At 36.9% G+C, this 18,623-nt stretch overlaps 2 protein-coding genes across 2 annotated transcripts in view; both read right to left on the reverse strand.

Annotated features, from left to right (window-relative positions):
• Positions 1–12,221, reverse strand: part of paip1 (poly(A) binding protein interacting protein 1) — a 35,016-nt gene extending 22,795 nt beyond the window's left edge. The window contains exons 1-2 of the mRNA XM_056457334.1: positions 11,853–12,221; positions 1,413–1,534 (exon numbers count right to left, since the gene is read on the reverse strand). Of these exons, the coding sequence (XP_056313309.1) occupies positions 1,413–1,534; positions 11,853–11,991 (261 nt within the window). The 5' untranslated portion in view covers positions 11,992–12,221. The remainder of the gene's footprint in view (positions 1–1,412; positions 1,535–11,852) is intronic.
• A 4,523-nt stretch (positions 12,222–16,744) lies between these two features.
• The window catches only part of mybbp1a (MYB binding protein (P160) 1a), a 45,290-nt gene continuing 43,411 nt past the window's right edge, over positions 16,745–18,623 (reverse strand). Inside the window, exons 25-27 of the mRNA XM_056457335.1 lie at positions 17,875–17,973; positions 17,648–17,772; positions 16,745–17,322 (exon numbers count right to left, since the gene is read on the reverse strand). Of these exons, the coding sequence (XP_056313310.1) occupies positions 16,989–17,322; positions 17,648–17,772; positions 17,875–17,973 (558 nt within the window). The 3' untranslated portion in view covers positions 16,745–16,988. The remainder of the gene's footprint in view (positions 17,323–17,647; positions 17,773–17,874; positions 17,974–18,623) is intronic.

Raw genomic sequence — 18,623 nt, forward strand, 5'->3', positions numbered from 1 at the left:
CACTCCATCAATGTGTTTAATATTTTAACGAGGGCCACTTGTCTGCTGTAATCGTGGGCAAGATGTCAAGTGTACACGGTGTAAACATCTGCTTGAGGACTCTTAACAGTAAACTGAATGAAGCCGGTGTTACGATTTAACTGGTGTTAACTGGTGATGTAAACTATTCACGTTTGCAGATCCGTCACTTTTTCACAGCAACAAAACATGCCCATACCAAATAAGGATTCTTATTACTGGGTGTCAGTGTAAACATTATTGATTTTAATATTTCTGTAGCAGAACAGTATATAACCAAAATTAATGTAAATAAATAATTATAATTGACATGTCATCAACGGGATTCGAAAACTAGTCAAAAGGTTCAGCGCAGGTATCAACCGACCTATCTAACTGAGCTATCCAGGTCTACATGGTGCAATCGGTTTCGATATCTTTATCAGTGAACATATGTCATGCTATGATTGTTTCCATGTACTTGTGTTTACATGTTTCTTCATACTCTCACGCTGATTTTTCTCAGAATAGCTCTAAATGACAAAACGATGTTTTATCGCAGTTGATAAAACCATGATTTCTATTGTTGAAGACGTGTTAACCTGTGTCTACAAAGTCACACACGAGCTGATATTTTCCTGTGTGTGGTACATACTACATAATTTCCGGTGTGTGGGACATTCCCTTTCCGTACGAAATCTGTAATTGTAAATTTGTTTTGTCCTTGGTAAAATTGTTTTTCCTGATTGTGTCTTATGATTGGTAAAAATGTTTTTCAAAATGTATATGTGTCTCGAGCTTTGTAAAAGTGTTTCACACGTTGTAATATTGTTTTGCACTTCCCGGCCACCGTACATCTTTGCTCCTAAAGGACTAGACCTTTCTTGGATGCTGCTTCCTTACCAAATCATAATTACAATCACCTGTAGACATCACCTGTTTCAAATCACACCATCATTTAACTAATTTACCTGATTACTAGCCCTAAACCACTCCGGTCCCAACTTTTTGTTGATGTTGGAAAGGATGTTTATTTACAAATAAAGTAAGGTTGACCAGACAAAACATGAAATATTTTGTATTCATAATGTCTGCAATGAAATACAAGTGAAAGTAAATTTAGAAAAACTTTTTCTTTTTTTTTTATTCGCATTTTCCATACCATCCCAACTCTAATTTGGGGTTGTACATACATACATACATAAAATCAGTATCCCAAAATCCACATTAAAATGTATGGATCTGAGATGGGCAACTTCTACTGTCCTGCAGAGATTTGCTTTAACCCTAATCAAACACAACTGCGTGAAGCTTTCTATTGATCTTGAAGACACTGGTTAGCTTACTCAAGTGTGTTCGATTAGTTTTGGAAGATGGAAAGAGTGGTGTGGATGGAAACAAAGCTATAGACTCACCTGAACAGATGAATAACCACCTGGGATAAACTCCGCTGCAGCAGCAGACAGTTTTGAGTTTTTCACCAATGCGTCTGCAACACTGCTGTTGTTGTGGCCTGAATTTGAAGGAACTGGGGATCCTGGAAGAGAATGCAATGCAGATCCATATTAATCTTGAACATTTGTCTACATATAGTGATATCCATCTGTGTTGTTTAGAAGTTAAGAAGCCCAGAAATGTCAACTTTTCAGGAATGTGATGCTGTCCCTTTGCCAGAGTAACTATCTCGCCCACTAACTACTGGTCAACATTTAACCAACATTTAACATTTAATTAATGTGTTATAATAAGTCCAAGTTAAGACTATACAATGTTCGTAAAGACAAGACTGTCTTCATGAGTGAGTGAAAAAAAATTATAATAATTACTTATCTGAAGCTGAACATTGCATGAACACAAAGGAACTGATAATATATGATACCCAAATAGTATGATGTATAAATATATTATATCTGCAGTAAATAATATAATGTGGTGGAAACGCTGTAAATTTATGGGACTTATATGCTGAGATAATTTTGCTGTACTGTTAAAAAGTAGTCATATTATTATTAACATAATTTCAGTTTAAATGTTTATTATCGTATTATCTGTGCATGTATCCATTAATTGAAATATCAACCAAATGTACCTTTTGACTTATTGATCACACTAGATAGACAGACAGATAAATAGAAAGACACAAACAAATAGGTAAGTCACTCAGAGAGAGAGAGAGGAGAGGAGAGGAGAGGAGAGGAGAGGAGAGGAGAGGAGAGGAGAGGAAGATAGATAGATAGATAGATAGATAGATAGATAGATAGATAGATAGATAGATAGATAGATAGATAGATAGATAGATAGATAGATAGATAGATAGATAGATAGATAGATAGATAGATAGATAGATAGATAGATAGATAGATAGATAGATACATAGATAGATAGATAGAATAAATGAATACATTTACACATATAAATACATATAAATTTATTGTAATGTATTCATTCATACAGACAGACAGACCGAGACTACAGACAGACAGAGAGAGACTACAGACAGACAGAAAGAGACTACAGACAGACGGAGACTACAGACAGACAGACAGACAGACAGACGGAGACTACAGACGGACAGACAGACAGAGAGAGACTACAGACAGAGAGAGAGAGAGAGAGAGAGAGAGAGAGAGAGAGAGACAACATTGTGATTTGTTTTACAGTCATGCCAATAAAGCTCTTTGAATCTGAGAGAGAGAGAGACAGACAGACAGACAGACAGACAGACAGACAGATAGACAGATAGATAGATAGATAGATAGATAGATAGATAGATAGATAGATAGATAGATAGATAGATAGATAGATAGATAGATAGATAGATAGATAGATAGATAGATAATCAAACTTTGGTAAAGCTTCAACTTGTCTTGATTTAAATTTGCTTCAAATCTCACACAGTCAGAGTTCTTTAGAAACTCTTTCAAATGAAAACCTGTTCACATGTTCTGAACTGTGGCGGCTGATTATTGTAAAACCAACTTGACATTGCAGATCTTGCAATGTGACTATTGCAGATTAACACATTGAGATATCAATGCTGAAACAATATAATGTGCAGTCCGGATGGATGGATGGATGGATGGAACGATAGATCGAGAGAGAGAGAATTTTGAGTTTATTTCCATTTCAGCTTCTTTGGCTATGTCATGGCAAAAAAAACAAAAAAAAAAACAAATCAAGTTTACCACATTTTATAAATACCACTTTTCTAAAATTATAAAAATATTCTCACACTTAAAAGTCTCCAACAGCAATAAATAATACACAAGGTAAAATACATAAATAATAATAATAATAATAATAATAATAATAATAATACACAAGGTAAAATACATTAATAATATTAATATACAAGGTAAAAATCTAAAACAGTTTAAGGTTTACTTTTGATAAACATTGTACAATTTTAGAAGGATTCATGTTTAAAAATATTTCACTTAAAGTCTGTCCAGATAAAAACTGTTGTCTGATAACATTAAAAATAGGGCATTCCACAAGTATATGTTTAACAGTTTGGTTTCTTTTGAAATATTGACATTTTGGTGGTTCTTCTCCTTTAAGTAAATTTTCATGTGTGAGTCTCGCGTGTCCAATGTGACATCTTTAATAAACTAAATCTACAATCTCATTGTGTCTTAAGTAAAAAAATAAGTTAGATTTTCTTTCTAATTCTGGCTGGATTTCAAAAAGTTTATTTTCTGAGCACTAATCCCATTCTGTTTGCCATTTGTTTAGAATATAGCCTTTTATTAGTGGCTTTAGATCCAAAGGTGGGATTTTGCACTCCTTTAGCTTTCCTGTAGGGGCTGTTTTGGCGGCTTGTTCATTTTCCAAATAATCCAGCATGTCCTGATATCCAGCAGAAAACTATATTATAAAACTTTCTCTGTAGTTCGTTTACTTTGATAAAAATGTCAATAATAATGGGATGCTCCAGTTTAAAAGAATTCAATGTTTGAAGACAAGAATTTGAGTCAGAAAAAATAATAAAATTGTGTTCCAAACTTAAAAATAGAGCCTTTGTCTCCACTGTAAAAATTTAGCTTTGATCTGGAATGCGAATGCCGTAGTGTGATTGACCCATTACTACTGCTGCAGAAACCTGACTGTCCTTTTCTGATCCATCTGTGTATATAGGTTTATGAGTAGGATACACATTTTTATGTCAGCAACTTCTTGTTGATATGTATGTGGATAAGTAACAGCCTTCTTATGCTTGCTCAGATCCAGATTTCCAAGCAACTTTTTTAACCTCCATGGTAGGACCGGGGTTATGGGAGTCTGGTGGATGGAATCAAGATTTACATTTAGGTTTTTTATGCGTGTTCTGATACATACCCCGAATTGTTGAATATACAGTAGCTGGATCTTGCCTCATACAAATCCAAATATTGAGGTTGAAAGACTGGTTTAAAAGCTGGGTTGTGTTGATTTGTCTTTATTTTCAATGCATACTGGACAGACAATTCAAAGCGTCTAATATGAAGAGGTGGTTCATTAGCTTCAGTGAATAGGCTTTGAGAAGGTGAAGTTCTGAAAGCTCCAAGGGCTAGTCGAAGCCCTTGGTGGTGTACAGGATCCAGCATGAACGATAGATGGAACAATGAATGGAACAATAGATGGATGGACGGACGGACGGACGGACAGACAGATAGATAGAATAAATTAATACATTTACACATATAAATACATATAGATTTATTGTAATGTATTCATTCATTCTCTTTTCAGCTTAGACCCTTCATTATTAATCTGGGGTCACCAGAACGGAATTAACCGCCAACTTATCCGGCATATAAGGCCGTATATGTTTCACACAGCAGATGCCCTTCCAGCTGCGACCCATCACTGGGAAACATCCATACACACACATACACTACGGACAATTTAGCTTACCAAATTCACCTATACCACATGTCTTTGGACTTGTGGGGGAAACCGGAGCACCCGAAGAAAACCCACGCCCACACGGGGAGAACATGCAAACTCCACACAGAAATGCTAACTGACTCAGCTGAGGCTCAAACCAGTGATCTTCTTGCGTGAGGCAATTGTGCTACCCACTGCACCACCATGACGCCTATTGTAATTTATTGCTTAATGTAAATAAGCAGCTTGATGTTGTCAAAATTGTCACCATCTCAATTGTCTCCAATTCATACAAACATATTTACACACACTGTATACAAGTCATAACATGATTTACATCTAAACAGTGACTAGCATTAGCTGCCATCAACCTAATTTAACACAAATGTCCTGCGTTTTATAGAACAAATGTCTGAAACCTTGCCATACAAAAAAACACTAACAAAGAAATACGTAGATAATTGCCCCTCAATAGACTCTAACAGCATTACCTACTTCACTATTAGCAAACTAGCATGTGAGCTAGCAAGACAGATTACATATAAATCTAATGGACTACTAGACAAGCAGATATGTCTGTCTGTCATATAAATAATAATCGGTCAATCTATAATCTTTTGTAAATTCATACATTTACACATTAAAAAAACATGGATCAATCTGTATTCAGGTTCCTCTACTTACTAGAATTGTAAATAAGCAACTTTACACTACAAAAATATCAGTCTTCATTTTAGTATTCTCGATATTCAATCAAACAAACAAATGTACACACTTGCATCCCTCTGTAAAGGAGTCGTATATCGTTACACCACACTTAAACAGTGACAGTGACTAGCAACTGTCATCGACTCCTCTACTGGCTAATTTAACCCAAATGTTCTGCTTTTAATAACTGAAACTGTCACAGCGGGAAGCAAAAACAAAACTATCAAAGAAATCTGCTTGTACTTTTCCCTCAAAATCCTCTGACAGCTTTAGCTACTCAACAGAGTTATTAGTGGACTAGCATATAAGCTAACTAGCAAGATAGACAAACAGTAAAGTACTCAAGGATACTCACATCAATATAGCATCATTTGCGTGACACTGTACAACAATAAATCTTATTTTTACATTAATGTGAGGGCTGGGGTAGGGCTAGACATTAATAAAATACAATTTAATGGGTAATTAAATAAACAATGTGAAGAACACTGAGTATAATTACTGTTTTACATTGCTGTAAGGGGTAGACGTTAATAAAACACAAATAAATTAGTAATTTAATAAATAATATGAACAATACTTAGTATAATTACTGTTTTTAGATTACTGTAAGGGTTGGGTTTAGGGTTAGGGTAGGAGTAGACGTTAATAAAATACAATTAATAGGTAATTTTATCAAATGATTTAAATAGTTCTCGTTATAATTACTGTTTATACATTACTGTGAGGGCTGGGGTAGACTGTAATAAAATACAATTAATGGGTAATTTTATCAAATGATATAAATAATTCTCGTTATAATTACTGTTTATACATTACTGTGAGGGCTGGGGTAGGGGTAGACATTAATACAATACAATTTAATGGGTAATTAATTAAACAATGTGAATAACACTGAGTATAATTACTGTTTTACATTGCTGTAAGGGGTAGACGTTAATAAAACACAAATAAATTAGTAATTTAATAAATAATATGAATAATACTTCGTATAATTACTGTTTTTAGATTACTGTGAGGGTTGGGGTAGACTGTAATAAAATACAATTAATGGGTAATATAATAAATGATATTAAAAAAAATTACTAACTTCCGGCCCCAAACCAGACACAGTCAGACAGAAAAATCTACATTCTTGTAAAAGCCTATTAATCGACCTTTCAGGCTGTCTAAATATTGATTTTCAATCAGTCTATTGATCTACGTAACTAGACAGACAGACAGACAGACAGACAGATAGATAAATAGACTGATAACAGACATTATATAGGCAATATTTTAACTCTGAAAATAACTGGACTGACAGACACAGTTTCAATTTACTAGAACGTCTGTGTTAAGCTGCTTTGACACAGTCTACGTCAGGGGTGTCCAAACTCTGTCCTGGAGGGCCGGTGTCCTGCAGATTTTAGCTCCAACTTGCCTCAACACACCTGCAAAGATGTTTCTAGAAAGCCTAGTAAGAGCTTGATTAGCTAGCCCGGGTGTGTGATTGGGGTTGGAACTAAACTTTGCAGGACATCGACCCTCCAGGACTGAGTTTGCACATGCCTGGTCTATGTTGTAACAGCGCTATAGAAATAAACATGAATTGAATTATGTCATTCTGTTATTGATTGATTAGTTTATATATGCAACTAGATAGATGGATGGATGGATGGATTGATGGATGGATAGATAGTTGCTAATATAGAAAATTAAATCAATACTCATTGGATTGGACTCATTGTCATTCTATCTATCTATCGATCTGTCTATCTATGACCTTTTGCAAATTCATGAATGTACAGACAAACATGAATTACCTACACATTTAGGTTATGTTACGTTTACAAAAACATAACACCCAAACAGTGACTAGCATTAACTTTCATCGAGTCCTCCACTGGCTAATGTCATTCTATGTCTATGTCATCCTAACTATTAATTAATTTGTCTAAGTATGCAACTAGGATGGATGGATGGATGGATGGAACAATAGATGGAACGATAGATGGATAGACAGATAGATAAACAGATAGATAGATATATGGATGGATGGATGGATGGATGGATGGATGGATGGATGGATGATCTAGATCCTCCACTGGCTAATGTCATTCTATGTCTATGACATTTTAAATATTAACTAGATATTAAAGTTTGAGGACAAACTTTATGGTGGCTTGAAAAGCCGAGTCTGAATTAGCATGTTACTAGCATGAATTAGCAAGTAACTAGCATGATTCTAACATAAATTAGCATGTAACTAGCATGATTCTAGCATGACTTAGCATGTTACTAGCATGTTTCTAGCATGAATTAGCATGATTCTAGCATGAATTAGCATGTTACTAGCATGTTTCTAGCATGAATTAACATGTTACTAGCATGAATCTAGCATGATTTAGCATGTTATTAGCATGATTCTAGCATGAATTAGCATGTTTCTAGCATGAATTAGCATGTTATTAGCATGAATTAGCATGTTACTAGCATGATTCTAGCATGAATTAGCATGTTACTAGCATGATTCTAGCATGAATTAGCATGTTACTAGCATGTTTCTAGCATTAATTAGCATGTTACTAGCATGTTTCTAGCATGAATTAGCATGTTACTAGCATGATTCTAGCATGAATTAGCATGTTACTAGCATGATTCTAGCATGATTCTAGCATGTTACTAGTATGTTTCTAGCATAAATTAGCATGTTACTAGCATGATTCTAGCATGAGTTAGCATGTTACTAGCATGTTTCTAGCATGAATTAGCATGTTACTAGCATGTTTCTAGCATGAATTAGCATGTTACTAGAATGATTCTAGCATGAATTAGCATGTTACTAGCATGTTTCTAGCATTAATTAGCATGTTACTAGCATGTTTCTAGCATAAATTAGCATGTTATTAGCATGATTCTAGCATGAATTAGCATGTTTCTAGCATGAATTAGCATGTTCCTAGCATGATTCTAGCATGAATTAGCATGTTACTAGCATGATTGTAGCATGTTATTAGCATGATTCTAGCATGAATTAGCATGTTACTAGCATGATTCTAGCATGAATTAGCATGTTACTAGCATGATTCTAGCATGGATTAGCATGTTACTAGCATGATTCTAGCATGAATTAGCATGTTTCTAGCATGAATTAGCATGTAACTAGCATGATTCTAGCATTAATTAGCATGTAACTAGCATGTTACTAGCATGATTCTAGCATGAATCAGCTTGTTTCTAGCATGAATTAGCATGTTGTTAGCATGATTCTAGCATGAATTAGCATGTTATTAGCATGAATTAGCATGTTACTAGCATGATTCTAGCATGAATTAGCGTGTTACTAGCATGATTCTAGCATGAATTAGCATGTTACTAGCATGTTTCTAGCATTAATTAGCATGTTACTAGCATGTTTCTAGCATGAATTAGCATGTTACTAGCATGATTCTAGCATGAATTAGCATGTTACTAGCATGATTCTAGCATGAATTAGCATGTTACTAGCATGATTCTAGCATGAATTAGCATGTTACTAGCATGTTTCTAGCATTAATTAGCATGTTACTAGCATGTTTCTAGCATGAATTAGCATGTTACTAGCATGATTCTAGCATGAATTAGCATGTTACTAGCATGATTCTAGCATGATTCTAGCATGTTACTAGTATGTTTCTAGCATAAATTAGCATGTTACTAGCATGATTCTAGCATGAGTTAGCATGTTACTAGCATGTTTCTAGCATGAATTAGCATGTTACTAGCATGTTATTAGCATGAATTAGCATGTTACTAGCATGATTCTAGCATGAATTAGCATGTTACTAGCATGATTCTAGCATGAATTAGCATGTTACTAGCATGTTTCTAGCATTAATTAGCATGTTACTAGCATGTTTCTAGCATGAATTAGCATGTTACTAGCATGATTCTAGCATGAATTAGCATGTTACTAGCATGATTCTAGCATGATTCTAGCATGTTACTAGTATGTTTCTAGCATAAATTAGCATGTTACTAGCATGATTCTAGCATGAGTTAGCATGTTACTAGCATGTTTCTAGCATGAATTAGCATGTTATTAGCATGATTCTAGCATGAATTAGCATGTTTCTAGCATGAATTAGCATGTTCCTAGCATGATTCTAGCATGAATTAGCATGTTACTAGCATGATTGTAGCATGTTATTAGCATGATTCTAGCATGAATTAGCATGTTACTAGCATGATTCTAGCATGAATTAGCATGTTACTAGCATGATTCTAGCATGAATTAGCATGTTACTAGCATGATTCTAGCATGGATTACCATGTTACTAGCATGATTCTAGCATGGATTAGCATGTTACTAGCATGAATTAGCATGTTACTAGCATGATTCTAGCATGAATTAGCATGTTACTAGCATGTTTCTAGCATGAATTAGCATGTTGTTAGCATGATTCTAGCATGGATTAGCATGTTACTAGCATGATTCTAGCATGGATTAGCATGTTTTTATCATAATTCTAGCATGTTACTAGCATGTTTCTAGTATGAATTAGCATGTTACTAGCATGTTTCTAGCATGAATTAGCATGTTGTTAGCATGATTCTAGCATGAATTAGCATGTTTCTAGCATGAATTAGCATGTAACTAGCATGATTCTAGCATTAATTAGCATGTAACTAGCATGTTACTAGCATGATTCTAGCATGAATCAGCTTGTTTCTAGCATAAATTAGCATGTTGTTAGCATGATTCTAGCATGAATTAGCATGTTACTAGCATGACTAGCATGTCACTATCGTGTTGCTAGCACCTTTCTAGCAAGATTAGCATGTCAGTAGGATGTTAAAACTGTTAGCGTGTGTTAGAAAAGCTAGTCACAGTCTCTGGGACAGTTGCTAGGGTGCTGAAATTGGTTGCTAGGGAGTGGCTAGTAAGTTTAAAGGTAATCAGTGATTGGCTGCTGGCTAGACTGAGTTGAATGAGGCCAGACTCTAGTCTGTAGGACAGTCTGATGCAGAGTTATGAGCTCACAAAGGTTGATCAAATGTTAAGTCAATGGGAGTCTTTTACAATGGAAGTCTATGGGACAGTTGCTAGGGTGCTGTAAGTGGTTGCTAGGGAGTGGCTAGTAAGTTAAAAAGTCATCAGTTATTGGCTGCTGGCTAGACTGAGTTAAATGAGTCCAGTTAGAAGTCTGTAGGACAGTCTGATGCAGAGTTATGAGCTCACAAAGTTTGACCCAATGTTAAGTCAATGGGACTTTTGGGATTTTTCTGGGTCGTTTTTCGGAAAACCCAAGGTCGGATCAATTAGAAAAGATATAGCAACCCGAGTCAGACCAGTTTGAAGGTTTGACGAAAGTTTGAAGTATGTAGCTTGAAAGGCCTAGGAGGAGATACACTTAGAAATTAGTCTCAGAAGAATAAGAAGAAGAAGAAGAAGAAGAAGAAGAAGAAGAAGAAGAAGTTTAAGATAGATAACAGTATGCTGGCTTTTCAAGCCACCATAATTAATTTGTCTATGTATGCAAATAGATGGATAGATGGATGGAAAGATAAAGACTATATATCTATCAGTTTATAGATAAACAGTCTATCCTTTCCATCTATTACAGAGGGATGGATAGATAGACAGTTGCTTCCATAGAAAATTAAATCAATACTTGAACTTAGTCATTGTCATTCTATCCATCCATCTATCTATCTATCTATCTATCTATCTATCTATCTATCTATCTATCTATCTATCACCTTTTGCAAATTCATAGATGTTTATTTAAGGTTACGTTACTTGTACAAACACATTAAATTACAATTTGTCTATGTATTGTATGCAACTAGATAGATAGATAGATAGATAGATAGATAGATAGATAGATAGATAGATAGATAGATAGATAGATAGACTTAGTCATTATCATTTTATCTATCTATCTGTCCTCTAATAGTAATCGATCTAGGTTATCTATGACCTTTTGAAAATTCAAAATTGACACACAAACATGAATTATCTACATATTCAGGTAACAATAACGTTACCTGTATTAGACAATACATTAACGGTGACTAGCATTAACGTTAACTGTCACCGACTCATCCACTGGCTAATGTAATTAAACCCAAATGTTCAGCTTTAAATAACTGAAAACAATCTCAAGCAAATGCTAAACAAAGCTAACAAAGAAATGTGCGTGAGAAGGAATAAACATTCCCATTAAACCCCCCTGACAGCATTAGCTACTCGGCGGAGACAGTTATTAGCGGACTATCGTTAGCATGCGAGCTAGCAGTGAACTTTACTTCACCTGAGCCGCAGTCCGACACCGGAGGAGAAGTGCGCGGCTGTCTGAGCGGCTCACACGGGTTAAACGCCGAACTTCTGGCATCTCCAGCCTCAGACGAGGAAGATGATGAAGGCGCACTGCTGTTGTTATTGTTATACATGGTCTTGATCTTCTTGTTGTCGCCGTTTCTCCCCGGTACCGATCACTACAGGCAGCGCGGATGGGATAAACACACGGATCGGGTCTCAGTGGGCCGATGAACACTACACGGACAGCTGGATTCACCCTACAGTCTGCTTCTCACTTTCATGTTTACTATTTCTGTTTCTGGCACCTGGCCCTCAGTAGAGCACTAATAATCACTTCCTCAGTCATCCTCCAGAAGAAAAAACACACACGCTGATCAGAGGAGCACTGCCATCTATTGGAAACAATACACAAATCCTGATGGAGGAATCGGTGTTTTGGGATGTTTTTTATTATTATTATTATTTTAGTTTAGTTTTATTTTATTATTTTTTATTATTATTGCTTAAAAAAGACAAATTACTTTGAGCAGGCTTAACGGTAAACACGAGAATACAAAACAAAAGCACAAACTAAGATTAAATGGATATATGGGCAATTCTTCAACTACGGACACTTTTAGCTTTGTAAAGTTGAGTAAAAAACACTTGTTCAAAAGTAGCGTAACACAGCCTCATATGTTTAAACAATTTGTCTAGTTTTAAGATCTGTAAGAGGACAAACTTCGATATGAAGAGAAATTGTTAATGAAGTTTATTTATAAACTAATTTCTAGAGGATCACGTGCTTATGATTGACACGGCTGGCCCCGAGTTAAGCTAATGTAGATCCACCAATCAGACGATTCCTAACTCAGTATAAATAACCAAAGCATCTTACCTTAACCATCTTCGTCTGGAAGAATCCCCCTTCCACCTTTTTCTCCTCTAAAGGGCAGCATGGCGGCCCAGTGGCTAGCACTCACTGCTAGAATGCCTCCAGTTCGGGTCTCTACCCAGCCAGTTGGCATTTCTGTGCGGAGTTCATGTTCTCCCCGTGCTCGCATGGGGTTTCCCCGAGTCCTCCGGTTTCCTCCCACAGTTCAAAACATGAGACATAAGTAAATTGACTAAACCAAAACAGCACCATAGTCAATTCCACCAGCAGTTCACCCTCATAGCAATCCCCAAGCAGCAGCAGGGAGGATTCTCGAGATCTACCTGAGCTCAAACTCCCCTCTCACCCTGCAAATGGGAGGGAGCTCAGGGCTCTCTCCCGGGACAGCATTCCAAACTAGCTTTATTACCAATCATTAGCTAAGTGTGAACTCTTTAAATGAACAAATATCATTTCTACCACATCTCAATATACAGCTTATTTCAAAATGAAATAAATGATGGCAGTCAAACATTGTCCAAGATCATTTTTGTATCTAGTTTAACCAATCTGTCCACAATATATATAATAATTATACCTTTGTTAATAAAATAAATGAGTTCCTTAGGACCAAACAGTGAATTGTACACCTGTCACACTCTAAAATTTATTATTAATTTGGTTAAGAACTTATTAGATAATAAATTAATTGAATTTGTATATTAAATAGAGCATCAACTCATAAATTGTGAATACATATTTAATGTGTGATAAAAACAGTTTATTGTGAAAAATTAAAGATGGCTTTATACTGATTAGCTTTAAATTGATACCAGCATTTCATGTATACAAAACACTCTTATTTACCTTAATTTGGTTTGGTTTTTAAAAACACCTTTGAAGGTACAGCATGTTTGGAAATGACACAGAATAAATGTATTTCCTTATCAAGCAATATTTACCCTGATTTTTCTTCAAGTGTTGTTGATGATGATTTAAATTCCCTCCATCTTGAAGATGTGCTCGGATGTCACTGTTAATTTTTATAGAAACGACCTAAATAATCTCTCACACAAACGTTTTAAAGCGACATTACAGTGTTGTGGTGGAAATGACACTGATACTGAGCGGCAGCTCTATTTTGTATGAAAAATAATATTGATAATAGTCTCACATTGATAACTATAAAATATTTAAATTATTTTACTTGCACTTAATTAAGATACACGAATAGTTACCAGATAAATAATATTTTAAAATGTTAAAAGTTTAAAACTATGTGTGTGACAACGTGAAAACAGTGATTTTGACATCTAAAAGAAGGATGAATTATATTAAAAAATATAATGAAAAGCTAGTAATTTTTTTAAAAGTCAGTTTTATTATTAGTCTGACAAAGAAAAAGGAATAAATTATTTATATTATTGGATATATGATCAGGCGATGCAGTGGCGCAGCAGGTACACAGCAAGAAGGTCGCTGGTTCAAGCATCAGCTGGGTCAGTTGGCGGTTTTGTGTGGAGTTTGCATGTTCTCCCTGCGTCCGCGTGGTTTTCCTCCGGGTGCTCCGGTTTACATTGTAACCATGTGTCCTAACAGCACACAACGTGAGAAGATTTGCAATAAGCAACTTGGCAGTTTGCACCAGACGAAACGTGACAGAAATTTAAATACAGCCAATCAGAAGCACAGAATAGCGCACTCACTTAAGAAATGGTAATGTTTACAATCTAATTAATAAATATTAAACCTCTTTAACATTATTAAACGTAGATGCTGAATCACTGATGTGTGCTGGTTTTGAGTCTCAGTTCTAAAGTTCTATTTCAAACGGTTTATTTTATTTTCGTGAAGAGCGGGGAGCAGGTATGAAGATGGTTGCGTGTTGTGTTCGGTGCGCATGGGGACTGAACCAAAAAGCAAGCCGGACTGTACCAATAAGCTGAGGAACTAAAGTTTTCCGGGAGACAGAACAATACGAGAGATGGGCGGGAGATGGGTCTGAAATACGAGAGACTCCCGGGAAAAAAAGAGAGTGTTGGCAGGTATGACTTACATTTGTTTTGATTCAGGAATGCAATACCCAGTTTAACCACTGGGTTACATACTGCACCTTTAAAGAGCCCATATTATGGGTTTTTGAAAATGCCCTTCCATGTAGTGTGTCACACAGCTCTAAGTGAAGTGAAATATCCAGCTAAGGCTTAAATCTGTAAGTGTACAGTGTTTAAAACTATTGATTCATCTATAAAAAGAGTCGACTCATAGTGCTTCAAACGAGTCGTCTTGATAACGAGTCATTAGGTGTTTCGCGATGACGCAGCTACGAAACACAAGTAGTTGGGCGCGCAAACCCGGGAGATTTGAAACCTGCGGCCCCGCCCACTAACAGAAAAAAAAGTCACACACATACACACAGAGACACACACAGACACCGGTCGAATGAAGTCACGCTGTGCAGATGGATATTATGGACAGTCTAATCAAAGATGAAACATCAGCAATATAGCCCAGCCTTGAGCAGTTCTGAGTGCTTCTGAAAACTATATGCTTTCAAAGAAGACTTCTTCAGTTTGTTAAAGGAAGGATCAGTATAGACTGTCAGAACATGGATCAGTGGATCATGAATCAGTTTCTACCCCCATTTCACAAGTGTAAGTACGTGCGATTAAAATTATTGCCTCGTTTACTCTAGCTTGCAAATTATGTATTTAGTTGTGTTTTGTTACTTGTAACCGCGTGTGCTGTATCAGGTTAACTCTTTATATTCTCATATCGCGTGTAAAGCCACGTTGAAAACGCGACGCGTGCCGCTTTGATTACGGATCGTCAGCTGTTTACACACATGCAACGGTCAAGTTTCAAAATATTTCAGCTCAATATTATTGTCTCCTCGTGTGTGTAACGCACGGGTATTCGCGGATATAACTGAGCGCCGCTCCTCTATGGACGCGCTGGCCCTGTGTGTGTGTGTGTGTGTGTCTGTGTCTCCTCGTGTGTGTAACGCACGGGTATTCGCGGATATAACTGAGCGCAGCTCCTCTATGGACACGCCGGCCCTGTGTGCGTGTGTGTGTATCTGTGTCTCCTCGTGTGTGTAACGCACGGGTATTCGCGGATATAACTGAGCGCCGCGCCGCGCCCTCTCTATTCAGCCGCTCCTCTATGGACGCGCCGGCCCTCTGTGTGTGTGTGTGTGTGTGTCTCTCCTCGTGTGTGTAATGCACGGGTATTCGCGGATATAACTGAGCGCCGCGCCCTCTCTATTCAGCCGGTCCTCTATGGACGCGCAAGCCCTCTGTGTGTGTCTGTGTGTGTGTGTCTAACGCACGGGTATTCGCGGATATAACTGAGCGCTGCTCCTCTCTATTCAGCCGCTCCTCTATGGACGCGCAGGCCCTGTGTGTGTGTGTGTGTGTGTGTGTGTGTGTGTGTGTGTGTGAAAAGAGCAAGAAGACTGTGACCTCCTCGCCAGTTCTTGGACTTTTTGCTCAATAAAATAGTTAGTCGTCAGTATTTTCTAGTCCCATCGTCTGTATTTACATTCACCCACTGGCAGCCAAAATCCACTATGAAGCGTGTATGCACTGTGACTACTTTTATATTGTTGATTATCTGCTGGGCATTTCACTCTCGCGCTGAAGCCTTGTCCGTGTCGACCAATCGCAGCAGGCTGTCATCGGTCCAATCAGCGCAGATTAGTTTCGCGCTGAGGAGGGGTTTGGGAACAAATGAATCACTGAACGATTCATATGGGAGTCGCTGGGATAATTAGGTAAAAATAAATGCAGATTATAAGACCATCAAAGTGTTTTTTGACCTTGCATGCATATTAGACTGTTGTTGGAGACCCTTAAAACCTAAATATGACCCTATTTCATGTATAATATGGGCTCTTTAACAAAATAACCAAAAAGCAGCTCAATTGAACAAATATCAAAATATTCATACAAAAAATATGATTTGTATGACTGATAGGTGTAATTTGACTAAAAACCCTCATTAAATCATTAAAAACTCTGAAACGCATATAAAGAATAAAACGCCGTTTAGTATTTCGCCTACTGCTTTTACAAAACTTGCCTCATGCAATTAAATCACAAACAGGTCAATAATACAAATATCAGCAACAATAAACCGAGTTTCTTCTCTTCACAGATCTCTCTGAACACATTTACGAACACCAGATCGGAGAAACGAACAGCAACCATCTACAGAGTCACTTCTGTAATCAGTCCTGCATTGAACATACAGTTATTATCTAATATTGTCCAATTATTCCCCGTCAGCTCCTTTCTTCTTCTTCTTCTTCTTTTGTTTTTGCTGCTGCTGTGTTTTGGCTTTCTTAGGCGTGGGCTGATCTTGTGTTTCTTCTCCTGCTTGGTGTTTTCTCTTCTTGTTTTTCTTCTTCTTGTTCTTCTTCTTTCCCTCTCCTGACGCTCCTTCAGGTGTTTCCACAGGTGCTTCCGTCTCTTTGCCCTCAAGTATGGTGGGCTTCTTGCGGTTCTTGCGTTTCTTGGTCTCAGGAAGGAAACCCTTTTTCTTTTTCGTGGTCTCTTCGGTTTGCTCTGCCTCTGCGACCTTCTTCACCTTTTCCATCTTCGGTTTTCTGAATAAAACAAATATAGCATTACGAGATCAATCTTAAACAATCTCTCATATAAATTAATATTTTCTATAGGAAGCTCTACAATATTATATTTGTGCATATACATTAGTTTAGTCAGTACTGAAGCCAAATCTGGAGCATATCTAATATATTACTTTAATAAATATATCTGTTTAATAAATATGTTTTGTTTAAATGCACCAAAATACATTGCCTATATTCACTGATAAATGAATACAAATATTCATTTTAAAAATGGGGTGTGCTCAATTATGCAGAGCACTGTATATCTCAAAATTATAATAATTTTTTTTTTATGACTTACATAACGTCAAACAATCTCATGACACTCCAGTACGTGTCCTCCAGCTTTCCTGGTTTCTGCAGGCTTCCTTCTGCGTTCATGGACGTGAGAACATCTTGCAGGAGCTCCAGGTTAACTTGCATCTTCTGCTCAAAATAACACACGCAACAAAGTTAACACACATCTAACAAAAAGGAAGTGTACTTTTACACATGAACAAGCACAAAGTTTGGTTAGCGATTCCTTACCTGATTGAGAACGGTTTTGACGACGTGCTGACAGAGCTCCAGCGCTTTGACCACTTTATCATGAGCAGTTTTGTTCTTACACTGCACATTCTCCAAACTCTGCAAAAAAAAGGACGCATTTATTAGTGATGTTTTTTCCTTCTCATATAAGCTCACAAACTTTAATGCTTTACAAAATGTTTGTGAAAATGAAATGCTAAATTTGAGTGAAATAATGTTCCATTGTCATTCAGGATACTTCACATAAAAGAACAAGTGCTTGTACTAAATTTGATTATATTTTAAAGGGCACCTATGATGCAAAATAGTGATGCGCAGATGGTGGTTAAATCCGCGGGCGCTGTGGATAATCCACGGGTCGGGTAATAAAAAAATACATTATGATTAATTGCAGGTGGGTTGCAGGTGGATGTAGCGGGGCATGGCAATGTGGACCAGTGAAAAAGCAAAGAGTGGGCTTTGCAGAAGGGGAAGATATGAGACGCCCAATAATAATGGATGAAGTGCAAGAGTAGCCCACTGTTTAAAGTTTTAGCTAGAGGAGTCATCAGAGGAAAATCTGCTATCGTTCTGGGAGAAACAAGATCGCTTATTTCCACGACTGCAGCGCCCTGCGAGGAGAATTTTGTTCATTCCTACAACGCGCGGTGTGAGCGAACGCTCATTCAGTGCAGCTGGCCGCGTTTTGGAGGCGAGGTGGAATCGCCTGAATCCAGGCACAGTAGATGCTATTCTGGTTTTGCAGTGCG

Source organism: Danio aesculapii, chromosome 5 (genome assembly GCF_903798145.1).
Source record: "Danio aesculapii chromosome 5, fDanAes4.1, whole genome shotgun sequence".
NCBI classification, from domain to species: domain Eukaryota; kingdom Metazoa; phylum Chordata; class Actinopteri; order Cypriniformes; family Danionidae; genus Danio; species Danio aesculapii.